We start from the raw sequence: 21,697 nt of genomic DNA, 5'->3' as shown, positions 1-21,697 counted from the left end.
CAACAGCTCACTTCTCTAAGAAAGGTGAACACTATCGCACTACCACCTGTACATACTGTTTTTAATCACACATACTACCACTACTTTTTTAATGTATATATTGTACAAATCTGTGTTCTGGTCTACTTTCAATTTAACTTAATATTTTCTTGATGATGCTGCTGTAACACAATATTCCTCAAGGGATAAATATAATACATCAAATCTTCTTATTCTTTTCCTGTCTATCTTCTAGACAACACTACTAATAGAGAACATCGCCTCCTGTCAACATTGTTCACATCTCTGAGCATAAATGGTGTGCACCGCAAACCAAACTGTATTTGTGGGTCAGCCCAGGAGAGCTCTGCCAACAGATGTGACCAGTATGTTCTCATTTCAGTATGAGACACAGCTGTGTCTAACCCTCCTGGAGCAGCCATGAAATATTAGCAACAAACAAATAGTAATTATGTTAAATGTTACACAAGGACAAACAAGAGTACAGAACAACTCATGTCTAAATCAGCGACCCATGGCTTGTCCTGCATGGTTAGATGCGCCATTCTGAGGTTTGTTGTATAAAATGACCAGCAGTGTGTGTGAAATATTGTATTTGTGCCATCTCAGCTAACAAATACAATCAGCGTGATCTATAGTTTTTAATTTAAAGCTAATGGAAACCAAAGTGCTTCTTACCCCAGCGGAGTGGACCATACATTTTGGAGCACCTGTGGTTCCAGAGGAATACATGATGAACAGGGGATGACTGAATGGAAGCTGCTCAAACTCCAGCTGAGGGAACTGGTCGGCCTCACCGCGCCCAGACGCCAAGAAATCGTCGATGAATACACTGTGGACAATAGAGAACAGTGAGAAAAAACCTGACACAACATATTGAGGAGATAAAATATTTCCAGTCTGTTTTCTGTCATGTAAGAACCTGTATTTAAAAGACACAAACCTGTTAGGAATCTTGGAGAGGTCAGTCTCGTGTTTGGAGCGAGCATAGGGGATAACGACTATTTTTTTCAGGTCAGGCAGACCTAGAAGAAACAGAGAAAGAGAAAACAGAAACCAAGAGAGGGAGAGGTTGAGTTTCTAAAAGGTAATTTAATCATAATTTTTTGGGAAAAAGCTACACTGAATCAAATAACACAAATATCAATCCCAAACTACAACACAAAACCTAAAATAATCATTTAAATTAGCATATCAGTAAAAGGAATTTCTGTATTTCTTAAAGATAAAAGCATGCCAGAAAGACAGAAAAAAAAAGGCTGACGCTTTTGTGTTCTTTTCACGCTTAAAACCTTAGAGAGGAGCCCAGAAGCAGCCAAGACGATTCCCTGGAGAAACGCTGGTGTTTGGGTTTTTTTTTTCATGTAACTCATTTTGGTTTCCCATTGAAGTCACTAAGAATACACTTTAGTACAATATGATAATTCTTGACAATTCTCTGTATATTCCAGCGGCACTGAACATTTTACTTCATTCTGTGTGTGAATATCCTGCATCTGTTCTGCATTAATTCTTCATACTGTTTAATACTGAACACTTGTAAACTCAGTAGAGTACATTTTTTTCAGGTCTACTCATCTCTTCCAATGTCTTTTTAACTAGATAGTAGGAAAAGAAAATCTTTTTGGCTTTAATAAAGACAATGTATACGTTGACTGTTTGTACATACAAATGAACTTTTAATTTTCCAGGAAATCTGCAAAAACTAAAGCAAAAATGCACAGAGAGAGACATCAGTCCAGAAAATAATAGCGGTTGCCAACCTTTCACAACGCTGGTCAGCTTTTCCATGTGGTCGTGTGTTTTGCCGTTGTAAACTACAGCAGCGACGGAGAAGATCAGCTTGGGCTGGATTTGAGAAAACCTGTCAAGGACACCCTGATACAGAAGGAGAGAGACAGAATTAGAAATTGCTGAATAAAATTAAGAAAATAAATAATTATCATACTCCGAAGTCTGCAGAAATGCTCCAAAAATGACTTCAACAAACACCAACAATGTAAACTTGAAATAATCATGTTTGATTATAGATGACTTTCAAACAAAAAGTAAAACAACTGAGTAAATAGGACAAGTACAACAAAACTGAAATCCACAATTTACATCAGGACAGTAATAGTAGTTCTCTGATCTGCCTGAAGGGGCAGCAGCGCATCAGAAACAAAAAGCAGAGACTAAGTAGGGCCATTGTAGATGAGCTGTTGCAGGGTGAAATCAGTTGCTCTATAAGAACTGATAAAAAACTTAATGCTCAGTGTAAATTAGCACAACAATAAAGAGGGAAAAAGTGCCACTGTGAAGATGCATTACCTGCTGCTAAAACATACATATGCAGATACTGGATAAAAATATCTATCAATCAAACACAAAAATAAAGAAATGCATACAAGACTTACATTGACTCCAAAGTCAACAGATGTTGAGCTCCAAATGGCTCCGATGCTGGCTGCTGCTAACATGGCCTCTACTGCATGTATACCATTGGGAAGGTAGCCTGGAGAGGGAAGAGAAAAGACGAAAACACAAAAGTTAAGTACAAAATCCATGTTTCTTACTATTAAAAATGACCATGGATACACTGTGTGTAGAGTTTTACAATTATCATGATGACTTTTGATAAATATACTGATGTAGACAAGTGTAAGATGCACACATCAACTACTTTTAACTACACACACTAATTTTTGCATGCACTTACTATCAAGTATATCAGAATAGAAAGAAGTAGAAATTAGCTACTAGTATTTTTTAGGTTTTCAGTTATGTGATATCTAATGGTAGTGAAATGAAAGCAGATAGACTTGTTATGTAGTGGCTGTCATATCACCCAGTAGGTCAGACCTGGGCATCCTACGGCCCACAGGCCACATCCGGCCCGCCGGATGACCCTGACTGGCCCGTATGAGGTCATTGGAAAATATTAAAAGTCAATGCAAATATATATCATCACAATACAGGCAAACAATACGCCCGCACTGCTTTTATTTTGAAAGATCTGCTAAATTACCGTTTTTTCGCGCGTGACCTTAGGCCATAAGGTCACGCGCGACCTTACGTTTTTTTCGTCCGTGCTTTTCCATACTTAGCATAAGGTTTATGCGCGGATTGGTTTGTTGGTCAGCTAACGGCAAAAAAGAAAGATTGATTCCGAATGCAGAGTTTTTAACAAGACATGGACTTCCAAGTATTTCTTCAATGAACTCAGAGTGCTCAAGGATTATAATCTGAATCGACATAACGAGACCAAACATGCGGAGAAGTACAAACATTTGACTGATGCAGAGCGGGGAGGATGTCTGAAGGTTTGCTAGCTAAACTGCTAAAGCAGCAAGGATTCTTTTTTTAACCAAAGCTCACACATAAAGGGATGTGAGTAAGCCATTCTCTGATGGAGAGAATGAATTGGTAAAAGAATGTCTGGTGGACTCTGCAGCGCTTATATGCCCGGAGAAGAAAGAAGCGTTCGTTAATGTGGCCCTTTCCAGGCGAACCGTAACGAGGCGGGTGGAGAGCATTGCCGAAAATCTGGAGCTTCAGCTGCACCACAGTGGACGATTTTGACGTTTTGTCCTTGGCTCTGGACGAGAGCTGTGATGTCCGTGATACAGCCCAGTTACTCCTCTTTGTACGTGGACTAACAAAAACCTTTGAGATGACGGAGGAGCTGGCAGCTGTGCAGCCAATGAAGGGACCACGACGGTGAGTGATTTCATCATTGAGGTAAATACACCTATGAACAAGCTGGGACTAAAATGGGGGAATTTGGTTGGTGTTACAAATGATTGCTGTCCAAATTTGACAGGGAAAAATGTTGTACTTCAACTTGAAACAACTCGAAACGGATGCAAGATAAAGTGACTGTAATAAACCCAGAACAGAAACTGATATTTTTGCATTGTATTATACATCAGGAAGTTCTGTGTAAGTCAGTGCTAAAAATGAACCACGTGACTGATGTTGTAACTAAAGTAGATAACTTCATCAGGGCAAGAGCACTAAACCACAGACGGTTTGTTGTCTTTTTGGGAGGAGATGAGAGTGAACATGGTGACCTTGGTTACCAGACAGCTGTCAGATTACTCAGCCTGGGCAAGGTGCTTAGACCGTTTGGGATCTGAGAGCAGAGGTTCAAGAGTTTTGTGAGAAGAAAGGCAGGGACATCACCGAGCTCTCAGATGCAGACCTTGCTTTTGCTGTTGATGTGACTGCACTAATGAATGAACTAAATACCAAGCTGCAAGGCAACGGCCACTTTGCACATGAAATGTACAGCCTGGTGACCGCTTTTATGAGAAAGCTGAAGTTTCTCTCAAGCCAGTTGGAGGGCAACATTCTCATCCACATGCCCACACTGAAGGAAGTCAAACCATCAAAAATATCTACAACTCAATAGGCAGCAATCATAGTTTAAATGAAAAAACAAAATCTTTCATTAAATAGTTGTGTTCTGTGTTCCACATTTTCGTTGTATCATGGTAGTGTTTCATTTACTGTTTTTACTGAGATATATATTGAGCAGAACTGTAAGTGTATTGGTCTGGCCCTTAACAACCGTCAAAGTTTCTCATGTGGCCCCATATGAAAATTAATTGCCCACCCCTGCAGTAGGTCATCTAAATGAGGGAACAGTGGAAAAAGTCAAAGACAGAAAGGAGAAGAGACACACAGAGAGAAAGGTAGTGACATGGAACAATCTGGATAAAAAGAAGAGAGAAAAAAATGAAATGGCAAAAGTGGAGGGGAAGAGACGTGATGAACATCGACAAGGGCAGAGAAAATATTTCATTCTTAACAAGCAGCGCTGAGCTCATAACCGCTGTCTTGCAGTGATGTACGAGTTGATCAATATAGAAAATGTGCCCGAGGGAACTACAAGTCTTTTCTCTGGGTAGACGCAGACAATGAGAGATGAAGACAGAAAAAGAGAGGGAGATATATATTGACAACTGCAGCGAGGAGAATGAAGAATGTGAGAAGCCTTCAAGTCAGCGCAAAAAGTTCAGAAAGTTAGGAAATGTATTGCATTTAAATCCGAGTGCTAAGTTTTATTCCACCAGAAAAACAGGAAGAAACTGTTCATTATGTCTCAAAATTATGACATGAAGTACAATTTAAAAAAACACTGGCCAGGCTTAAAACAGGAGCCATCATGCTACCTTTAAACAAAGAGCTGTTTCACTGATAACATGTATCTAATCTAAACTAAACTAATAAAACAATTACACAGCCAGTGGTTCCAGCAAAGCAATCTGACCAGTGACACTGCAAACACGTAGTCCTCTCCAATGAATCGTGACTAATGAGGCTATACTGGTTGCTATGCTGACTCCTGCTGTAACCAGGAAGCCGATCATGGCCGCGTGACATCATAGGTTGACGGATCGCCGCCCTGCACCGCCGGTTCTGCTCACGTTGTTCCAGGACAAATTGCGTTGTGACGTTGTGAATCATAATCTTACTACAGTTTGTCTGACTGCCTCTGTGGCTGCTGCAATGAATCACTGTCTTGTTATCTTGGTGCAACAACACTGTCTACATGTCAAAGCAGCAAACTGCCCTGACTGCCTGTTTATCAGTGCAGACTATCATAAAATTTTTTAGCAGTACGTGCATGTTGTTAACAGATTGCAAATAGCGGTTCAAGATGGTAATGGTTTTGTGTTTCCTAACAGTGGATGTTGTAACTGGATACTGCACCAATATATGAAACAGACGTATATCTACAGGTTTACAATGATAAAGGAGGGAATAAAATTTTAGAAAAAACTAAAACTGCACTACCATGTAGACACCATCGAATGTGTGACTGTCATACAAGGAGGGTGGCATGAATTTGTAAAATCACTGACAACAGTTGAAAAATGCAGTCGGATGAGTTAAACTGGGTTGTGTGAAATCAGAATTTTGTTTTGAAATTGATTAACTGTTCAGCCATAAACGTTGTTACATTTTTTTAAATATATTATTGACTCTGCATTCATATTAGTCAAAAGAAAAAGACTATAGATGAACGGTGAGTGTTTTAATGGTAAATAAAACACTGTGCATTTCCCTTTAAATGAATGTTGGCCATGGAGACTACATACAGGCTTCCTAACAGGATGGAGGTGATGCTGAAGATGAAAAGACCAAGGAGAATAGCAATGAAACTAAAAAGTGCATGAATGGGAGAATACATACGTGTGTGTGTGTGTGTGTGTGTGTGTGTGTGTGTGTGTGTGTGTGTGTGTGTGTGTGTGTGTGTGTGTGTGTGTGTGTATGTGTGTGTGTGAGAGCTTGGGTCACGTTCTGCTATAAAGCACGGCCGGCTTCATCAGCTAAGTGCTCATATATCTCCTGGATTACGGACACTGACAAGACATTTTAGTTACAACCTGGGTACAAGGACATCTCTGTCTCTAACACACAACAGTAAGTCCACATAGTCAAATACACTCACACGAAGATTTGTGTTTAGATATGTGAGTAAAGTAAAAGGGAGAAGGGAGGGGGGAGGTATGAAGTAGTCCCTCTCCCTGTGTTTCTTTTACTCCCCTCCATCTTTCTCATTCTTCTAATGAGATTCCCACAGAGCTTAAGTCATTTAGTTAATGGACTCCCCTCCTGCTACCTCCATCTTTGCTCTGAGCACACAGACGCACAAACTTTCTTACACACCTCGTTCATTCATCGACAGACTAGCTCGAAGAATCTTAGCAGACATAGATTTATTTCACATTGATACTTCAAAATAAAAGCAGGAAAGTCTTTAAACAGGTGACAGTCTGGGAATTAAGGTGCCTTGATTTATGGAGATTATTTCTTAGAATACAGTTGTTATAATTTTAAGTTACCAAAGAAAAGCAACTTTGGTAACTTAATAATATAGCAGCTGTTCATAGACAGCAGGATATGTCTGCACAGATTTCACACATACACCTTTTGCCAAATTTCCTCAAGCATTTTCTGTAAGCACCAAACACTGATCTCTGTCACATTCATCAGAACAAAATAAAGTTTGTAGCAAGAAATCTTACATACACCGGTGTATTTGGTGAGAAATAGAAGCATATTTCATAACATAAAAGGAAAGACTTCACAAGCCCTGAGTAACTGAAGCCCCAAACACTGAGACAGCACAAACAGATCAATACACATTGTTGTGTTGTCGCTAGAAATGAGGCAGAAAACATAGGATGAAACTGAGATGGTAACAGATAAGACAGTGTATCTTAGCATTTGTAGCTGAACTTCTGAGGCATTGTATGAAGCTCCCTTTAACAGAAGGCTTGATCAACAACTTTAATCGCTACTAGTGGCAAATTGTTGCACGGAATATCACGTTTGTATTATAGGTTTCTGAACATGTAGATCTAAACTTTACCACATGACTCAGGATAGATTTATACCCACACTAGCTTACCACACTGCAAATTTTGGAGTAATCTTGCACATTTCAGAAGGTTAAAACCCATTATATTGACTGGAACACAATAGTTGGAGTCTTTATAACACCTCAATAATAAAACTACTCTTGATTTAATTCACTATTTTTCACAAGGGAGTGCATTTTGAGATCAGAAAACCCATGAGAACCCTAAAGTAACTACACTCAGATAGCTGACCAGCCCTACTTACTCAGCAGGTATTTCCACAGCCAGAAATGTGGCAACAAGCTACAAAGGTGGCACAGATAAGCTCTGAAAACGATTTGACACTTGAAGCAAATGTACTGATCACAAAATGGGTGGAGAAATGTCTATGGCATGCATTAATTTTGTAAAGATTGCAGTCATGACATTGCTCAGTAGCAGGTTGTACTGCTGAGATCCCAAGTACAAATGTGTGGGTCTGCATGAATGGACTGAAGAAACGCACCCTCAGCCACTCCTCCCTCCACAAGCATGGACTTTGAAGAAATAAATGGCAACATTCAGAAAAGCTTGACTAGTGCCAAAACAACCAGCTCTTCTTAGCAGTGAGCACACAGAACATCCACACAGAGCCCAGCTCATGCTGCAACAGCTTTCAGAGGAGGACGGAAGAGTTAAGAGCAACAGAGACGATGCAAAAAACAAAAAAAGATAAATGGCTACAAACAAATCAGGGATGGAGAAATAATCAAATATCAGATTTCCAAGACATGTTTCAATTCAAAATTCCATATTTTTCACACATCTTGGTAGAGTTTTCAGACTATATTTGACAAATGAGTACAAACAGGTGAAAGTTGATCATGTAAATAAATAGTTATAGCTCTAGGCACTGTATCTCATAAAAACAAATTAACACACAAAGTAGACAAGGCCAATGCACAGCACTGTATTCAAGCTGCAAACAGTGAGCAACGAAGAAAAGCAATATTTCTGTCTAAAGAGGACCAGTGCTACAGATGTTCATATTTTTTCCCTTAAAGTATTTAACAAATAATATTAAAATATGTGTTTATTTTCATTCATAAATAAGAGGCGAAAATTAGTTAAATAACTTTAGATAATTCAGTTTCACTGAGTCTGTGCAGTCTTGTTTATTCACTGTGTCCATGTACATTATGATGAACACAACCACAAATATGAAGGTTTCCTAACACGGAAAAGATAGTCCATTTATTTTTCCGATAACTATATCACTGCATAACTCAGAATGGTTCAAAAAAGTTTTTCTTTTGGTTGTTTCTGATGCTCTGTAAACTTGCCACAACAGAAAAGGGTAACAGTCTATTTTTTCAAACCTGGAAATGGCTAAAAATATCATTACGTACCTTGACTGATAAATATGTAAAATGCTAATGCCAGTAAATGCTCTTGCAAGACAGAGAGCAATAAACCTGAGACTCACCTACGACTCTGTCTCCAGTCTGGATGCCCATCTTCCTCATGGCCGCTGCAAACAACGCCACATCACGCCTCAGTTCCCCGAACGTCACCTTCACAATCTCCTCATTCGCCTCCGCTGGCAGACAGAGACACAAAACAAAATAAATTAAAAAACACAGATAACTATGTACAGTCCGGAAAATTACGCCAAAAATCAATGATATCTGACTTGAGTTGGGAAATTTTTGTGTATCCCTTTGTGAATTGTGTGAAAATGTGGATTTCTGGGCAGGTTAAATGTCAGTGAAGTCTAAGAAATCCACATCTGAGCGAGATAAAAAGGAGAGAGACACAAATAGAGAGTAATAATGTGGTCGAACAGAGGCACACAGGAAAAGACCTATTATCTCTCTAAGTAATAGTTTACTGACATTTACAAAGGCTTCACAGCATTGCGAACAATGGGTCTTGTCATAATTACATTACGACTCTTGAGAGAGGTTGTGTGTTTGTGCAAGAGCCCACTCACCCTCACAGACACACACAGCAATAAAGAAGGACCTATCCATTAGTGTGTGACAGTCCTCAGAGGTAGAGAAGGGAGCAGCAGTTAATTTAATAATGAAGTGACGTAAGAGGCCTTGCATACATCGCTGCATCGATCCTGTCCTCAGCTCCACCCTCAGCTCTGTTCTTATTACGTTCCCACAGTAACTATCCTTCCGTTAACATTGTTTGCAAAAACAATATTTAAAGATGCAGTAAAACACCAAATAACACAATCTGTGTGACAAGTGGTGGAAAAACTCTAATCTCAATGACTAACACAGAGGAATGGGAGGAGGAAACCACAGCTGGTTATAATTTATCATGGGAAGAAGCAGAAAACATTAGAATGCACAAAGAGCAAACTGAAATCAACAACAACAACAAACTATAACTGACTCTACATGATTACAGCATGTGCTTAGGAGGGAGAATACAGTGCCTATAAAGAGTTTTCAACCCCCTTAGAAGTTTTCCCCTTTCACTGCTTTTCAACATTGGATCATGGTCAATTTCATTTGGCCTTTTTGACAAGGATTTGTCACTCCACTCAGCCACCCCAGAACATTCACCTTATTGTCTTTACATCATTTCTGTGTAGCTTTGACCGTAAGTTTCAGGTGTCTTGGTGGAAAACAATTCTCCTCCAAAGTCACAGTTCTCTCAACCTGCGTCAGCCTGTCATTTGATCCTCTACTTTTAGAAGCCTTTGAATGCTTGCTGCCGAGACGCATCCCCACATGATGATGCTGCCACCTCCATGCTTCACAGTGATCCTGGTGTGTTTGTGATGAAATACTGTATTTGGTGTTAGCTAAATATAGTGTCTAGTCGGAAGGCCTAAATGCTCAACTTAGGTCTCATCAGACTAAAGAACCTTCTTCTAACTGACTTCAGAGTCTCCCACATGCCTTCTGGTGAACTCTAGTCGAGATATAATATGAGCTTTTTCAACAGTGGTTTTCTCTTTGCCACTTTCACATAAAGACTGAACTTGTAAAGAACAGGCAATAGTTGTTTTCTACATAGTCTCTCCCATTTGAGCTGCTGAAGGTTGTAACTCCTTCAGGGTAGTCATAGGTGTCTTGGTGGCCAAGTCACTAGTCTCTTGCTGTTGCATTTCTTCATTTGTTCCATTTCTTATTGATGAATTTAACTGTACTCTAAGAGATATTCATTGACTTGGAAATGTTCTTGTATCCATCTCAGCACTTGAGCTTTTCAAAAACGTGAGATTTTTTTGTCCTCATGGCTTAGTTATAGCTAAGTGTGCAGATTCACCAGTGACTGAACCTTCCAGACAAAGGTGCTTTTATACTACAGTCACTTTAGACAAATTCCCTGCACTCAAATAATCCTCATTTCCTTAAATGTGTGACTTCTCACACCAGTCGGCTGAACCTGAGTTGAATTAGGTGAGTCACTTTAGAGACGGTGAATAATGACGCAATCACTTATTTTAAAACTAATTAAATTTATTTTGTGGATATCATTTTTCACTTGGATATGAAAGAGTCTCCAATGTAAATTCTTGTCAAAAAAGCCAAATTATATTGCCCATGATTCAATGTTGAAAAGCCATTAACTGGGAAAACTTACAAGAGTAATGAAAAGTTTTTTTTAAAAGCATCGTAAAACTGAAAATAATGCTGTGTTGTGTCATTTTAAAAATCTGCATGTGTGTGTTAACCAGTGCACTGTTTGTTCCAGGATGCAGGAATTGACTCCTTCTGGAGATCAACAAAACAATCACTCACGGCGCAGAATTATTTACCATATGAATACACATATGCTACTTACTGTTGCTTTAATCAACACCATATCACTCTACTTACTTGCAGCGTAGAGCGCCACTTTGTCCTGATCTGCATGTTTGAGCAGGTTCTCAGCGTAGTTGAGCCGAGCCCCTTTAAACCACTCTGGAGCGTCTGAGATCCGTTTGGTTACATCCACCACCTTGTTTACAGCCATAAAGCACACAAAAAGAACACACAGGAGAGTGATACATCGAAAAAGCTGAATTAAACTAGCATTTGTGCTATCAAAGAATCAAGTCTATATTAGCTTTTTATGTTGTTTTATTTTTTTTTAAACTTAAACTACCTTGAGAATAATGTCTGTTTTCATATTTATCAAACACATGCTTCTACTCCAGTCATAGAACTAATGATGAATGTGTTTTACTGTACTTGAAACAAAATACAATTTGGCATAAAAATTTAAGGTAACACTAGGATGTCATAGTCCAGCCCATAATGCAGCACATTTGCAAAACATTTGATTGACTACTGTTGTTGTCCTGTCCTATACGTCATGTTTACTTTGTGCTTAGACAAATATAAAAAAGGATTAAGTAGGTAAGAGCATGTGAGCAGTCACTGAAGTGAAATATTTCATCCATGTGTACAGAACGGGTGGGTCAACAGCACGGCACAGCTTCAGACATTTATTACACCACCTGAATGGCTATATCCTGAAACTAAGCAACATGAAAAGGATACAGTAAATGAAACAAAGAGCACGCAAACTAAAATCATTTAAAATCAGGGGATAAACTGGCTTTTTAATGTAGCCTTGGCATGATGCTTACAATTTCAATGCCAATAAATGGGCTAAAAATGTTAGAAATGCTATTGTAGGCCTTATAGTCTTTGCATTTTGGACAAGTTGGGGAATGTTCACACCCTCTCAGCAAAAACAGTGGCACAGGGAGCACATTTTCGCAAATGATTTATTTTCTGTCCTTTCTAGCAACATTATAATCCAAAATGTGTGCATGATTGGTTACAGTGGTTCATGAATTAAATATGTATCTTCTTATACAAAATGATATTACACTGGTATTCTACTGCTAATACCAGCAAACAATGACTCTTCACCAACTCACAGCACAACAATGAAGTTTAATTGTTCACTTTAAACATTTAGGAAACAACTGGCCGTATTTACTATATTTTAGCGCCATCAATTTGTATACATGTGATGAAAATCAAGAAAGAGAGGCTGTCTCTTTCAAAGTGAGAAACCAAAAACATCTGTTGACTGTCAGGCAATAGGAGCAGGACAATGTGACACAAAAATAACACAAGATGGATGCACACAGTGGACACATACAACAGATACATGGACTGTGGCTCATGTAAATTCAGTGCGGCAAAAAAATCAATAATCATGGTATTTTGTATCAGAATAGAACAAGCTGTTTTGGGAAGTACATGCAATAAGACCTCGTGCATATCTTAATTAGGCTCCGAAATAGAAACATTTTAACACAAATTTCATCTAATATTCTGAACTACATGTTTATGTGATCCAATAATTGCACATTACAACCACATGTCTGTTACCAATACGGGAAACTGTTTTACAGTGAAGCACAAAAGGGTATTACAGTCAAGGAAGTTAATATACTACTGGCAAGTTGAAAATTACCACCATAACACCTCTGCCAGTAAAATGCTGGTCATTTACTGGATCTTTATGGTGAGTCTCTCTACTCCAGGTGCTATCTAGTTTAGAACCTAAAATACTTTAGGATTGCTGTCAGATTTTAGGATAAGATGTACCAGCAGGCTAGACTCACCTCATTATATGGTTTGGAGCTGACGACTCCACAAAAGCGCCACACTTCTGCCCAGAACTCTGCGTAGCTGTCCACCGACCACTGGTACAGATCACTGTAGTTGACTAGAGGACAAAAATACAGATTTACATCAAAGATAAGACATGAGTGAATGAAAATAACTAGACTGCTTGCTTCCTTCCCAATGTTAGACTCCACTAACAAGTCTAAATTAAATCCAGAAGGCAAAGACAATTCCTGCAATACTCTCTTTGTTCTACAAACCTACACTTACAATCACTGATAATCTCCACAAGATTTAGATTAATGATTAACATCATAAGTGAATCTTGGTTCCAGTTAGTAGAAACAGCTTTCCTTCAATACTGTCAGAATACTGTAAAATAATTCCTTGTTTGGGGAGGTTCACTGAGCACTGGCAACTTTAACATCCAGTGACTAACAGAAAGAAAAAGCAGAGTTTAGACTGACCCCGTAGTTTCCAAACACAATTTAAAGCAGTTGCTCCCAGTATTTCTGGCATATTACTCTGGATGGTTAAGCAATGATTACTCACAATTAATATTCAGCTTTTATGGGCTGTAAAGCAAAGAGTCATGCTCCCTTCTCAGGTTGCTATAATTTAATCATTTCTAAGGGAGCAGACGCAAGATTTTAAATATGTCTGAAAAATATTACATTGTGTTCAATCCTCTTTTTTCTTGGGTCCTGACTTGGGCCAAAAAGCAAAATGTCTACATTCAATATCAAATTTGCAAGAGCTGCAACTTTTTAAAGATAAAGCTAAAGTTCATCACTAAACTCCATCATGAATGAAACATTGTGGTACAACAGAGATGCCGCAGCCTACAATTCATAAAAAGATAAGGTTTATTTATTCCATGGCAGGGAAATGTGCAGTGTTGCAGCTACAATGAGGAAAGCACAAAAATGTTGGAATATAAGTTGAAAAATAAACAAAAAATTTACGTAACTGTTGCTTATACTGTACCGATTATTCCATATGTAGAAATTCAAAATTGCACAGAATCCACTGAATGTGGAATAATGATATTAGACAGGACTACGCTATTAGTATATGTAGGAAAATACTACTATTGCACAGTCTGTTCAGTGACTAGTAAATACTGATAGTGCACACATTTTCCTATATGTAGAAATAATTAATATTGTACTAAGATTATCTGATATTGTCTATAAATAAAGGAGCATGCTTGTTTGGTGCAGACAGCATAAAAAAATCACAACATTTTTAGAGGGGTTTTTTTTCAGAAAAGAAAGGGAAAATGACCACTGTCACTTAAATCTCATATTGTTATGAAAATATTTTTCAAAATAATTGTAATTGACTTATAGTTAAACCCCTAAACCTGGTAAGATCTTAATTTTTAGCTTTTTGTGAATTTAACCCTTAGATGCGTGAGCGATTGGACCCTACGCTCTTCCATAAGTGGGTGACAAATGACCCATACAAGAATCAATGTGTTTTTAAGCCATTTTTGTCATTTTGGTTAAGAATAATCATTTGTAGCATTGTTTGTATTGTATTTTTGTCCACACAACAATGATTTCAGATTTGATGATGTTTATTTTTCACTTTATAACACATTCTGAACGTTTTCATAATCGAACATCCATTTTGTTGACATTTTTCCACTCTTGTCCTCCAGCTGTTGCTTCCCTCCGTCCCTCCAAATTTGTTCACTGTATTACCTCTTGTATGACATTATCAGTGATAAAGAGCTTGGGGTAGTAATACAAATTTTACAACTTCTTTAAAAGCATACAAGGTAACTTAAAAAAATCAGATGGAAAAATATCAAAAACATGTTTTTGAGGAACAGCTGGAATATGAAACGATAGAAACTTTTCATTACAAGGATATTGCAAGAAAACGAGCTCACCGGGTAATGTTTGACTCACTTAAGCATCTAAGGGTTAAAAGAAATTACCACAAATGTTCAACACCAGGCTGCCATTTTTAATTATATCATCATTGCACATAAACATGTCATAGCTGTCTACACTCCTGCTTCAGTCTACCCTCAATTGCATAACTCTCTCTCTGCCTTCCCTTTTATTCATTATGAACCCGGCTGACCAAGTTCTCCAGCATTCCTGCAGAAGCCTGTTAGTTTAGACAGTCACGGTGTCAGAGACAATGGCAGCAGGCTGGCAGCTCTGCAGCAGCTGGGTAGGATCCAGAGAGCCGAGCTGCAGCAGTAAACAGCTAATTATTAGAGAGGAGGCGGTGTTGACGACGTAGGAGGCCATAATTAATAATACTAGTCCGCACCTGCAGAGCCGATGCACCGGTTTCTCAGCTGCTAGCTTAAAATGCTACAGTAGTTTAGAGGGAGGAAGCAGCAGACAGAAACACTGCCTCTCTGTGTGATGCAGCTTCGCAGGCTCAATAAATCCGACTTGTCTTCCCTCCAACACACCTACTCCTCCTGTCTGGCTGCTCGTCTGCCTCCCCCTCCTCCCTCCTTCCTCTCTACTCACCCAGATTAAGGCCGTAGTCTCCGTTGACCTGCTTCCTAAACCTGTCCATCTGTGTGTTCCTCTTAGAGTCCGGGTACCACAGCACCTTGCTCTCCACGTCCATGATTTTCTCGCTCTTTCCTTCCGTGTCTTTGGACATCTTTGCTGCCTCCCTTTTTTTTATTTTTTTCAGACACCAGTTCGCTCGAGTCCCGCAGCGCCGTTCCGAAGCTGACTGTTCCTGCTGCTGGTAGATTAAACCCACCGCAGAGCTGATTAGTGTGAACGGCTGTGGGTTGAAAGTGCTCGACAGTTAGCAGCAGGACTCACTGTCAAAGGCAAAGCGTGGGGCAGCGGAGGAAAAGTGACAGGCCCCGCCCCCCAACGTCATGACGCAACACGGTTGATTACGTTCAAGAGCGACAGTGTCCTGGACTGTTACACACAAAGTCAGTTACACAAGAGGCATCTAACAAAGGGACAAGAGTCCCAAACATATTAATCATTTTAGTGATATATAATTGAAGGAATGTATTGATAGTGAAACTAGCGTTCAATTAATCATCTACAAGTCTCACGTCAATATTTCTATTCTTAATCTTATTTATTGGATTTGATAAATGTAGTATAGCCATACCATTAATCATCTACAAAGTCTAATATCGTCTCTTCGTAATCTTAATCCTATATACGGGATTTGGTGAATATTTTAGAACATAAAGCACATAACAGATTATTATTATTATTAGCAGTAGTAGTAGTCATATTAATAATAATAATGATTCCCTTATGGATTTCCTGCTGTGCTGCTACTGCCAAATGCTGCTAACTGTTTTTATATAGGTTTTTATTAGTTTTTATCTAGATTTTTATGAATTTCTTAGATCAACAGGCCACTATCTATCTATCTATCTATCTATCTATCTATCTATCTATCTATCTATCTATATTGTAATCTTATGCATGGGACCGGGTGAATGCTTGACAACAATCAAACAGAATTAACTGATGACTTACATAGAAAAAAAACTTGCATGAATAAAATGTTTTTGTAGTTAAAGTATATTGTACTGCTGAATCTGTGTCCACAATTTCGTTCGTATATTATAAATTTAACACATGAAAATAAATTAAAATGAATGTGCCAAAACTATTTGAAAAATGAATGTATTAGAACATAGAGGTGAGTATAAAATTAAAGCGTGAAAGTTTCCAAGACCCTTTTTTAAAAAAAATATGTCTTTCGAAATAATTTATCATGGTGAATGTTTCTATTTAACATCAATATGAAATATCCACATCAAACGGAAATGTATTAACTAACGTAAGATCAGATGAATCTTTTTCTTTTTAACCCAGGCACTAAAACTGCAAGTTGCATCTCGTAGAGATCTTGAACGTCTTCCACACGTGGACGCGCAATACAAATTCTACAGTCGAGACCCTCGTGCACGCGGGAAACTTCCCCTGTCAAAATGTAGGATTGTGATTGGTCCTCAGCTCTCTGGTTCCACATCAGCCGACAGATCGGTCTATGCAAGAGGCGGGGCGCTGACGTTGGACTGGCGTCTCGTTTGCCTAATCAGATGCTGGCTTTGGGGGCTTCAATGGAGGCATTCTGGCCAATCAGAAAGGAAGAAAGTCGGAGCGTTTTAGAGGTGTGCCCAATCAGTGAGAGCAAAGAATGACCCTCCTTATTGCCTGGTGGTGTCACCCCAGTTTTCATTAACAGATACAAATACTATTGTTTCCATTTTTGGATTCCCCAAATGTGTCTAGTAAGCATAGTAGTGGTAACTTCACAATAAAGGTTGATTTTACTATATGCTGATGTTCTTATAATTTAAAAAAAACAAAACACTTGCTTATTAGCTCCATTTGCTGTCTCTATATCAGTTTTTGAAGCACAAAGACAATCTCCAACAAAGGAAAAAGTAATCAATGTAGTTTTAAAGTCATGTATATATTTATGTGGGTTAAACCACCCCAGCTGAAAGCAAATGGAGCCAAAGCCTCTCATTTCCCTTTAGACAGTAAAACAAATTTAATGAACCATCTGAGACCATATTGTCATAAATGTAGCAGCGACTGAGTGTCATTTTGTGACAGTGAACTCTGTCTTATGACGTTTTACGCTGATGTCTAGTCTGTACAACTGGTACCCTGAGCCAGAAAAAAAATCTGAGATAGACTGGACTAAAAAATGTTGCAACCTGTCTAAAGATATGTTCCAAAGTGATACCAGAGTTCCAAAAAGCTGAATAGAGACAGAGTCCAGATTGCAAAAATGCAGGCCTCACAAAATTGACTCCATTTTACTGTATATATTTAACAAAATGCTCAGACAACATTGAGTAATGACACTGGATATTCTGATTTGCTGAGTTATTATCACCTCTTAACTATATGTTTTGACCAATACTTTATCAATATGGTTGTGGTCAAACGCTTATAACAGCTATAGCCAAAATATAGGAGAGGATGTATGATATATGATACAACTTAATGTGTGACTGTGAGTGATTATTTCCATGATTTTATTGCCATTAAAACAGACCACTGAACTTAATCTACCATGCATATGTAGATTTTTAATGATAATTCATAATAAGCTAATGGACTTTTTCTCCTTTGAGATAAATCGGTGTATCATATGAGATACAGATTTGCCCTTTTTTGTGTAAAATGTGTTGCTAAACTTACAAAGTGCTTTATACACATTCGTTGTATGCGGTAAAATACTTTTATTAATTCTATTTAATTGAGCATATCTCAGTTAAATTCTATATGCTTTCTATATGCTTTTCAGCTACGCATGGATTTGCTTTTTTTCTGAGTGTGACTGTACTGAATTTTACATTTACTGCCTCTGTTTACAATTTGAGATTTATGGTGATTTGTTTTCAATTTTTCTTTGTCACTGATCCTCATTATGGCCTGTGTTATATAGAGATTATAAAATAATACACACAGAGTCATTCAAATGTTTTAATAACCAAAACATTATCACCCAGAAACCAAAAACAGTCCAATTCAGAGAAAGTGTCTTTGACCTGTAGCAGTTTGGTTTATTCTCTACTGGTTTTATATAGAGCCCTCTTTTGAAAACATGAGACACTAAAACTGATTTGAGCTCACTGATTTCTTTGTCATGTAATTTACCATTCACCATTTATTAATACCGGTTATTAATTATTTGATATTTTCTTCTTGATTATAAAATAATTTAGATTATAGTATAGAGGAGCCTCAAAGGCTACCAACAACTGTCCTGTAGATAAAACTCTGTAACTCTTGCACATCTGAACTTATTGTGGGAGTCTAAATTTCCAACATATACTGCAGTTGACCTGAAATAGACCCTGATATCACTCCACAGACAGTGTGTCGTTTATGTGTTTAACCAGGCTTTACCTCCACATCAGCTCACGTCTCCTGTGATCCAGCCAAAAGTCATATTTTGTAACAAGCATCTATAATTTTGTTTGGAATTCTTTCCCAACGACTGCTCTTTGGATCCTGTGATGTAAAATGTGTAATTAACACGTCTCCATTCACTTTTTTTTTTTTTTTTTTTTTTTACATGGACCAAGTTAACCCAGCAGCTCAAATGTAAAAATGTTTCAGACAACTGAAATTAAACTGAGTAGAGGTAGACCAATCAGAGGGAACATGCTGAACCCTGTCAACCACCGAAATCACCTATAATGGGCAGATTAGTGTCACAACTGGATCATGATGCAATGAAAGAAGGTTGTCTGGTCTGATGAATCAAATTTTCTTTTACGTCACGTGGGCAGCCAGGTCCACATGCTTAATTTATCTGGGGAAGAGATGTCAGTTATGCTAGTACACCTTAGGACCTTAGGTGGATGTTACGTTGACATGTGCCAGCTACTTGAGCATTGTTACAGACCACATACATGCCTGCATGAGAATGGTGTCTCCTGATGGTAGCCGCCTCTTTCAACAGGATAATGCTCCCTGCCACATTTGCCAAAACCATTGAGGAATGGTTTAAGGACCGTGGCAATGAGTTCAAAGTGTTAACTTGTCCTCCAAATTCCCCAAATCTCAATCCAATTGAGCATCTATAGAATGTGTTTGAAAAACAAATCAGATCCATGAAGGCTTCACCTTGCAACTGGGACTTACAGGACCTGCTGCTAACACATTTGTGCCTGATACCACAGGACACCATCTGAGGTTTTGTAAAGTCAAGCCTCAGTCAGTTAGAGCTGTTTTGGCAGCATGAAGAGGACCCAAATAATATTAAACAGGTGGCTTTACTGCTATAGCTTTCAGTTTTTTTCTGACTTGAATACTAAGCTACAGACAGAGTCACATTGCCCTACATAGAAAGTATAATTTTACAGTAAATCTCCTCGGTCTCAGGCTTATTAGTCCAACAACTTTGTTATGCTCTCTTTTCTAGTTAAGCCAGAGGATGCTGTGTTTTCCTGCTGCCTTTCACATTTTATATGACTTTCTGGTTAAAAAACAGTCCAAGCCCCTAATGATCAGATGAGGTCCCTTCATTCCTTATCACCTTGTGAATTGTGTGTTCAAACTATTGACTCTGTGTGTGTTTACTAGTGTGTCTGTCTTTGTCTGGACCACTTTAAATTTTTAGACCTTGGGACCACTGGACATTTTTGCAAACACATGACTCATTTTGACTCCTCTTCAGTTCAGGACCGACCTTGAAAACAGCAATTTGAGGTTCAAGACTAAATTTCAAAGTTCAGGGTAAAATCTCTTTTGAGTTAGACCAGAGTTAGATATTTAGTTGGGGAGGTTAAAGTTAGAATAAAGGACTCTGGAATGACTTATTTCTGTGAGGGCCCTCAGATGTATATTCTATCTGTGTGTGTGCATGTGAATGTGTCTGTGTCCGTTGTAGTTGATCAATATACATCGATTAACAGACGCACAGGTGGAATAATGTACACACTGACCAGTCAATGTAAATATTGATCGTTTTCTTGCACTGGCTGCTGTACTGTGTTCTTTCTATGAATTCAGTGAGCATCCCAGAAAGGATGAACCCAAATCAGAACTAACATGATCTTAAATGACGCCTGAACTTTTCAATATAAGTACATGGGCACAATTGTATTGTATTGTACTGAAAACCACAGACATCACAGCAACAGAGCAGCTTACATTAAATGCTGTGGAATAATATGGTGTATTGAATTGCACATAAAAAGCAAAAACTATAATCAGTAGCAAATCTGAAATGAATATTTTGTTCGGTGTCATTAGTCTGTCGTGTGAATTCAATGGAAAAATCATAATAGTTATTTCAGTTTGGAATCGGCTACTAAGTTTATTTTAAGTTATTTTAAGACATGTGGTCATATATATATATATATATATATATATATATATATATATATATATATATACACACACACACACACACTCAACTTCTCTTATCTGTTCTTACAGCTGATACAGACTTGCTTATACCATCATCTAACTGTTCTTCATCTGTATGAATGGTATGCTTGAGTTTTATTTTTTCTGCTTTATTCTGTTCACTTATTGTTTTTGTTGTTTTCTATATAAACCAGTTGAGTATATGTGTGTTTAAATATCCCTCACACCATTTGCATGGTACACTGTACTGGATTCTCAGTGAAATGCAAAATGTTGTGACCTCTTTTATTTCTTTAATCTTGTTTGCTGTAGGCATATATGGGCTTGAAACAAGCCTGTTAATTACTTTATTAAATTTTTTCCCCAATAGGGACACAGCAATGAAAAAAATAAGGTTTTTATGAGCCTATTTTAAGTGATGTTGATTGGGTTTTGCAACGGCCTCACACCTAAAATTGCCCTCAACTTATGAGTCTGTAATCCTAACAGTGATTCATTCATTTGAACAAAATACAACTTCTGCCCCACCTGAAAATCAGTCTTTACACGACACTGAATTAAACATTTGACACATACAGTATGTGTCCTGTAGATGGCAGGCTAATACATGACATCATGTACAATAAGAACGGTATCCCATATGTTTGAAAAAATATAAATTATTATGCAATATAAATGGTCTTAACAAAGGCATCGGGTATTCATCCAAAAGGGAGGAAACTTTCTGAGCATGTTTAATAAACAGGGAGCCTAAATAAATGTCAAGCCTATTAATTTCTTTTTTGGGATTTTATTTGTACATCATTTTACTTTTTTTTCTTCTTTTTGTTTTTTGCATTTAAGAGAAAGTAATATGCCCTTAATGTGTACTGCTGTAAGGCACCTTCATTAACTTGTACAAAGG

The 21,697-nt window shown here is 38.0% G+C and overlaps 1 protein-coding gene across 1 annotated transcript in view; it reads right to left on the bottom strand.

The window, feature by feature from the left end:
* The window catches only part of aacs (acetoacetyl-CoA synthetase), a 48,424-nt gene extending 32,672 nt beyond the window's left edge, over positions 1-15,752 (bottom strand). The window contains exons 1-8 of the mRNA XM_023264594.3: positions 15,430-15,752; positions 12,925-13,028; positions 11,177-11,297; positions 8,818-8,931; positions 2,397-2,494; positions 1,764-1,878; positions 944-1,025; positions 679-832 (exon numbers count right to left, since the gene is read on the bottom strand). Of these exons, the coding sequence (XP_023120362.2) occupies positions 679-832; positions 944-1,025; positions 1,764-1,878; positions 2,397-2,494; positions 8,818-8,931; positions 11,177-11,297; positions 12,925-13,028; positions 15,430-15,568 (927 nt within the window). The 5' untranslated portion in view covers positions 15,569-15,752. The remainder of the gene's footprint in view (positions 1-678; positions 833-943; positions 1,026-1,763; positions 1,879-2,396; positions 2,495-8,817; positions 8,932-11,176; positions 11,298-12,924; positions 13,029-15,429) is intronic.
* Between the last annotated feature and the right edge of the window lie 5,945 nt (positions 15,753-21,697).

The sequence above is a fragment of the Amphiprion ocellaris genome, chromosome 6, assembly GCF_022539595.1.
Source record: "Amphiprion ocellaris isolate individual 3 ecotype Okinawa chromosome 6, ASM2253959v1, whole genome shotgun sequence".
Taxonomy (NCBI): Eukaryota; Metazoa; Chordata; class Actinopteri; family Pomacentridae; genus Amphiprion; species Amphiprion ocellaris.
The sequence above is the reverse complement of the archived record's forward strand: the minus strand, read 5'-3'. Positions and strand labels throughout refer to the sequence as shown.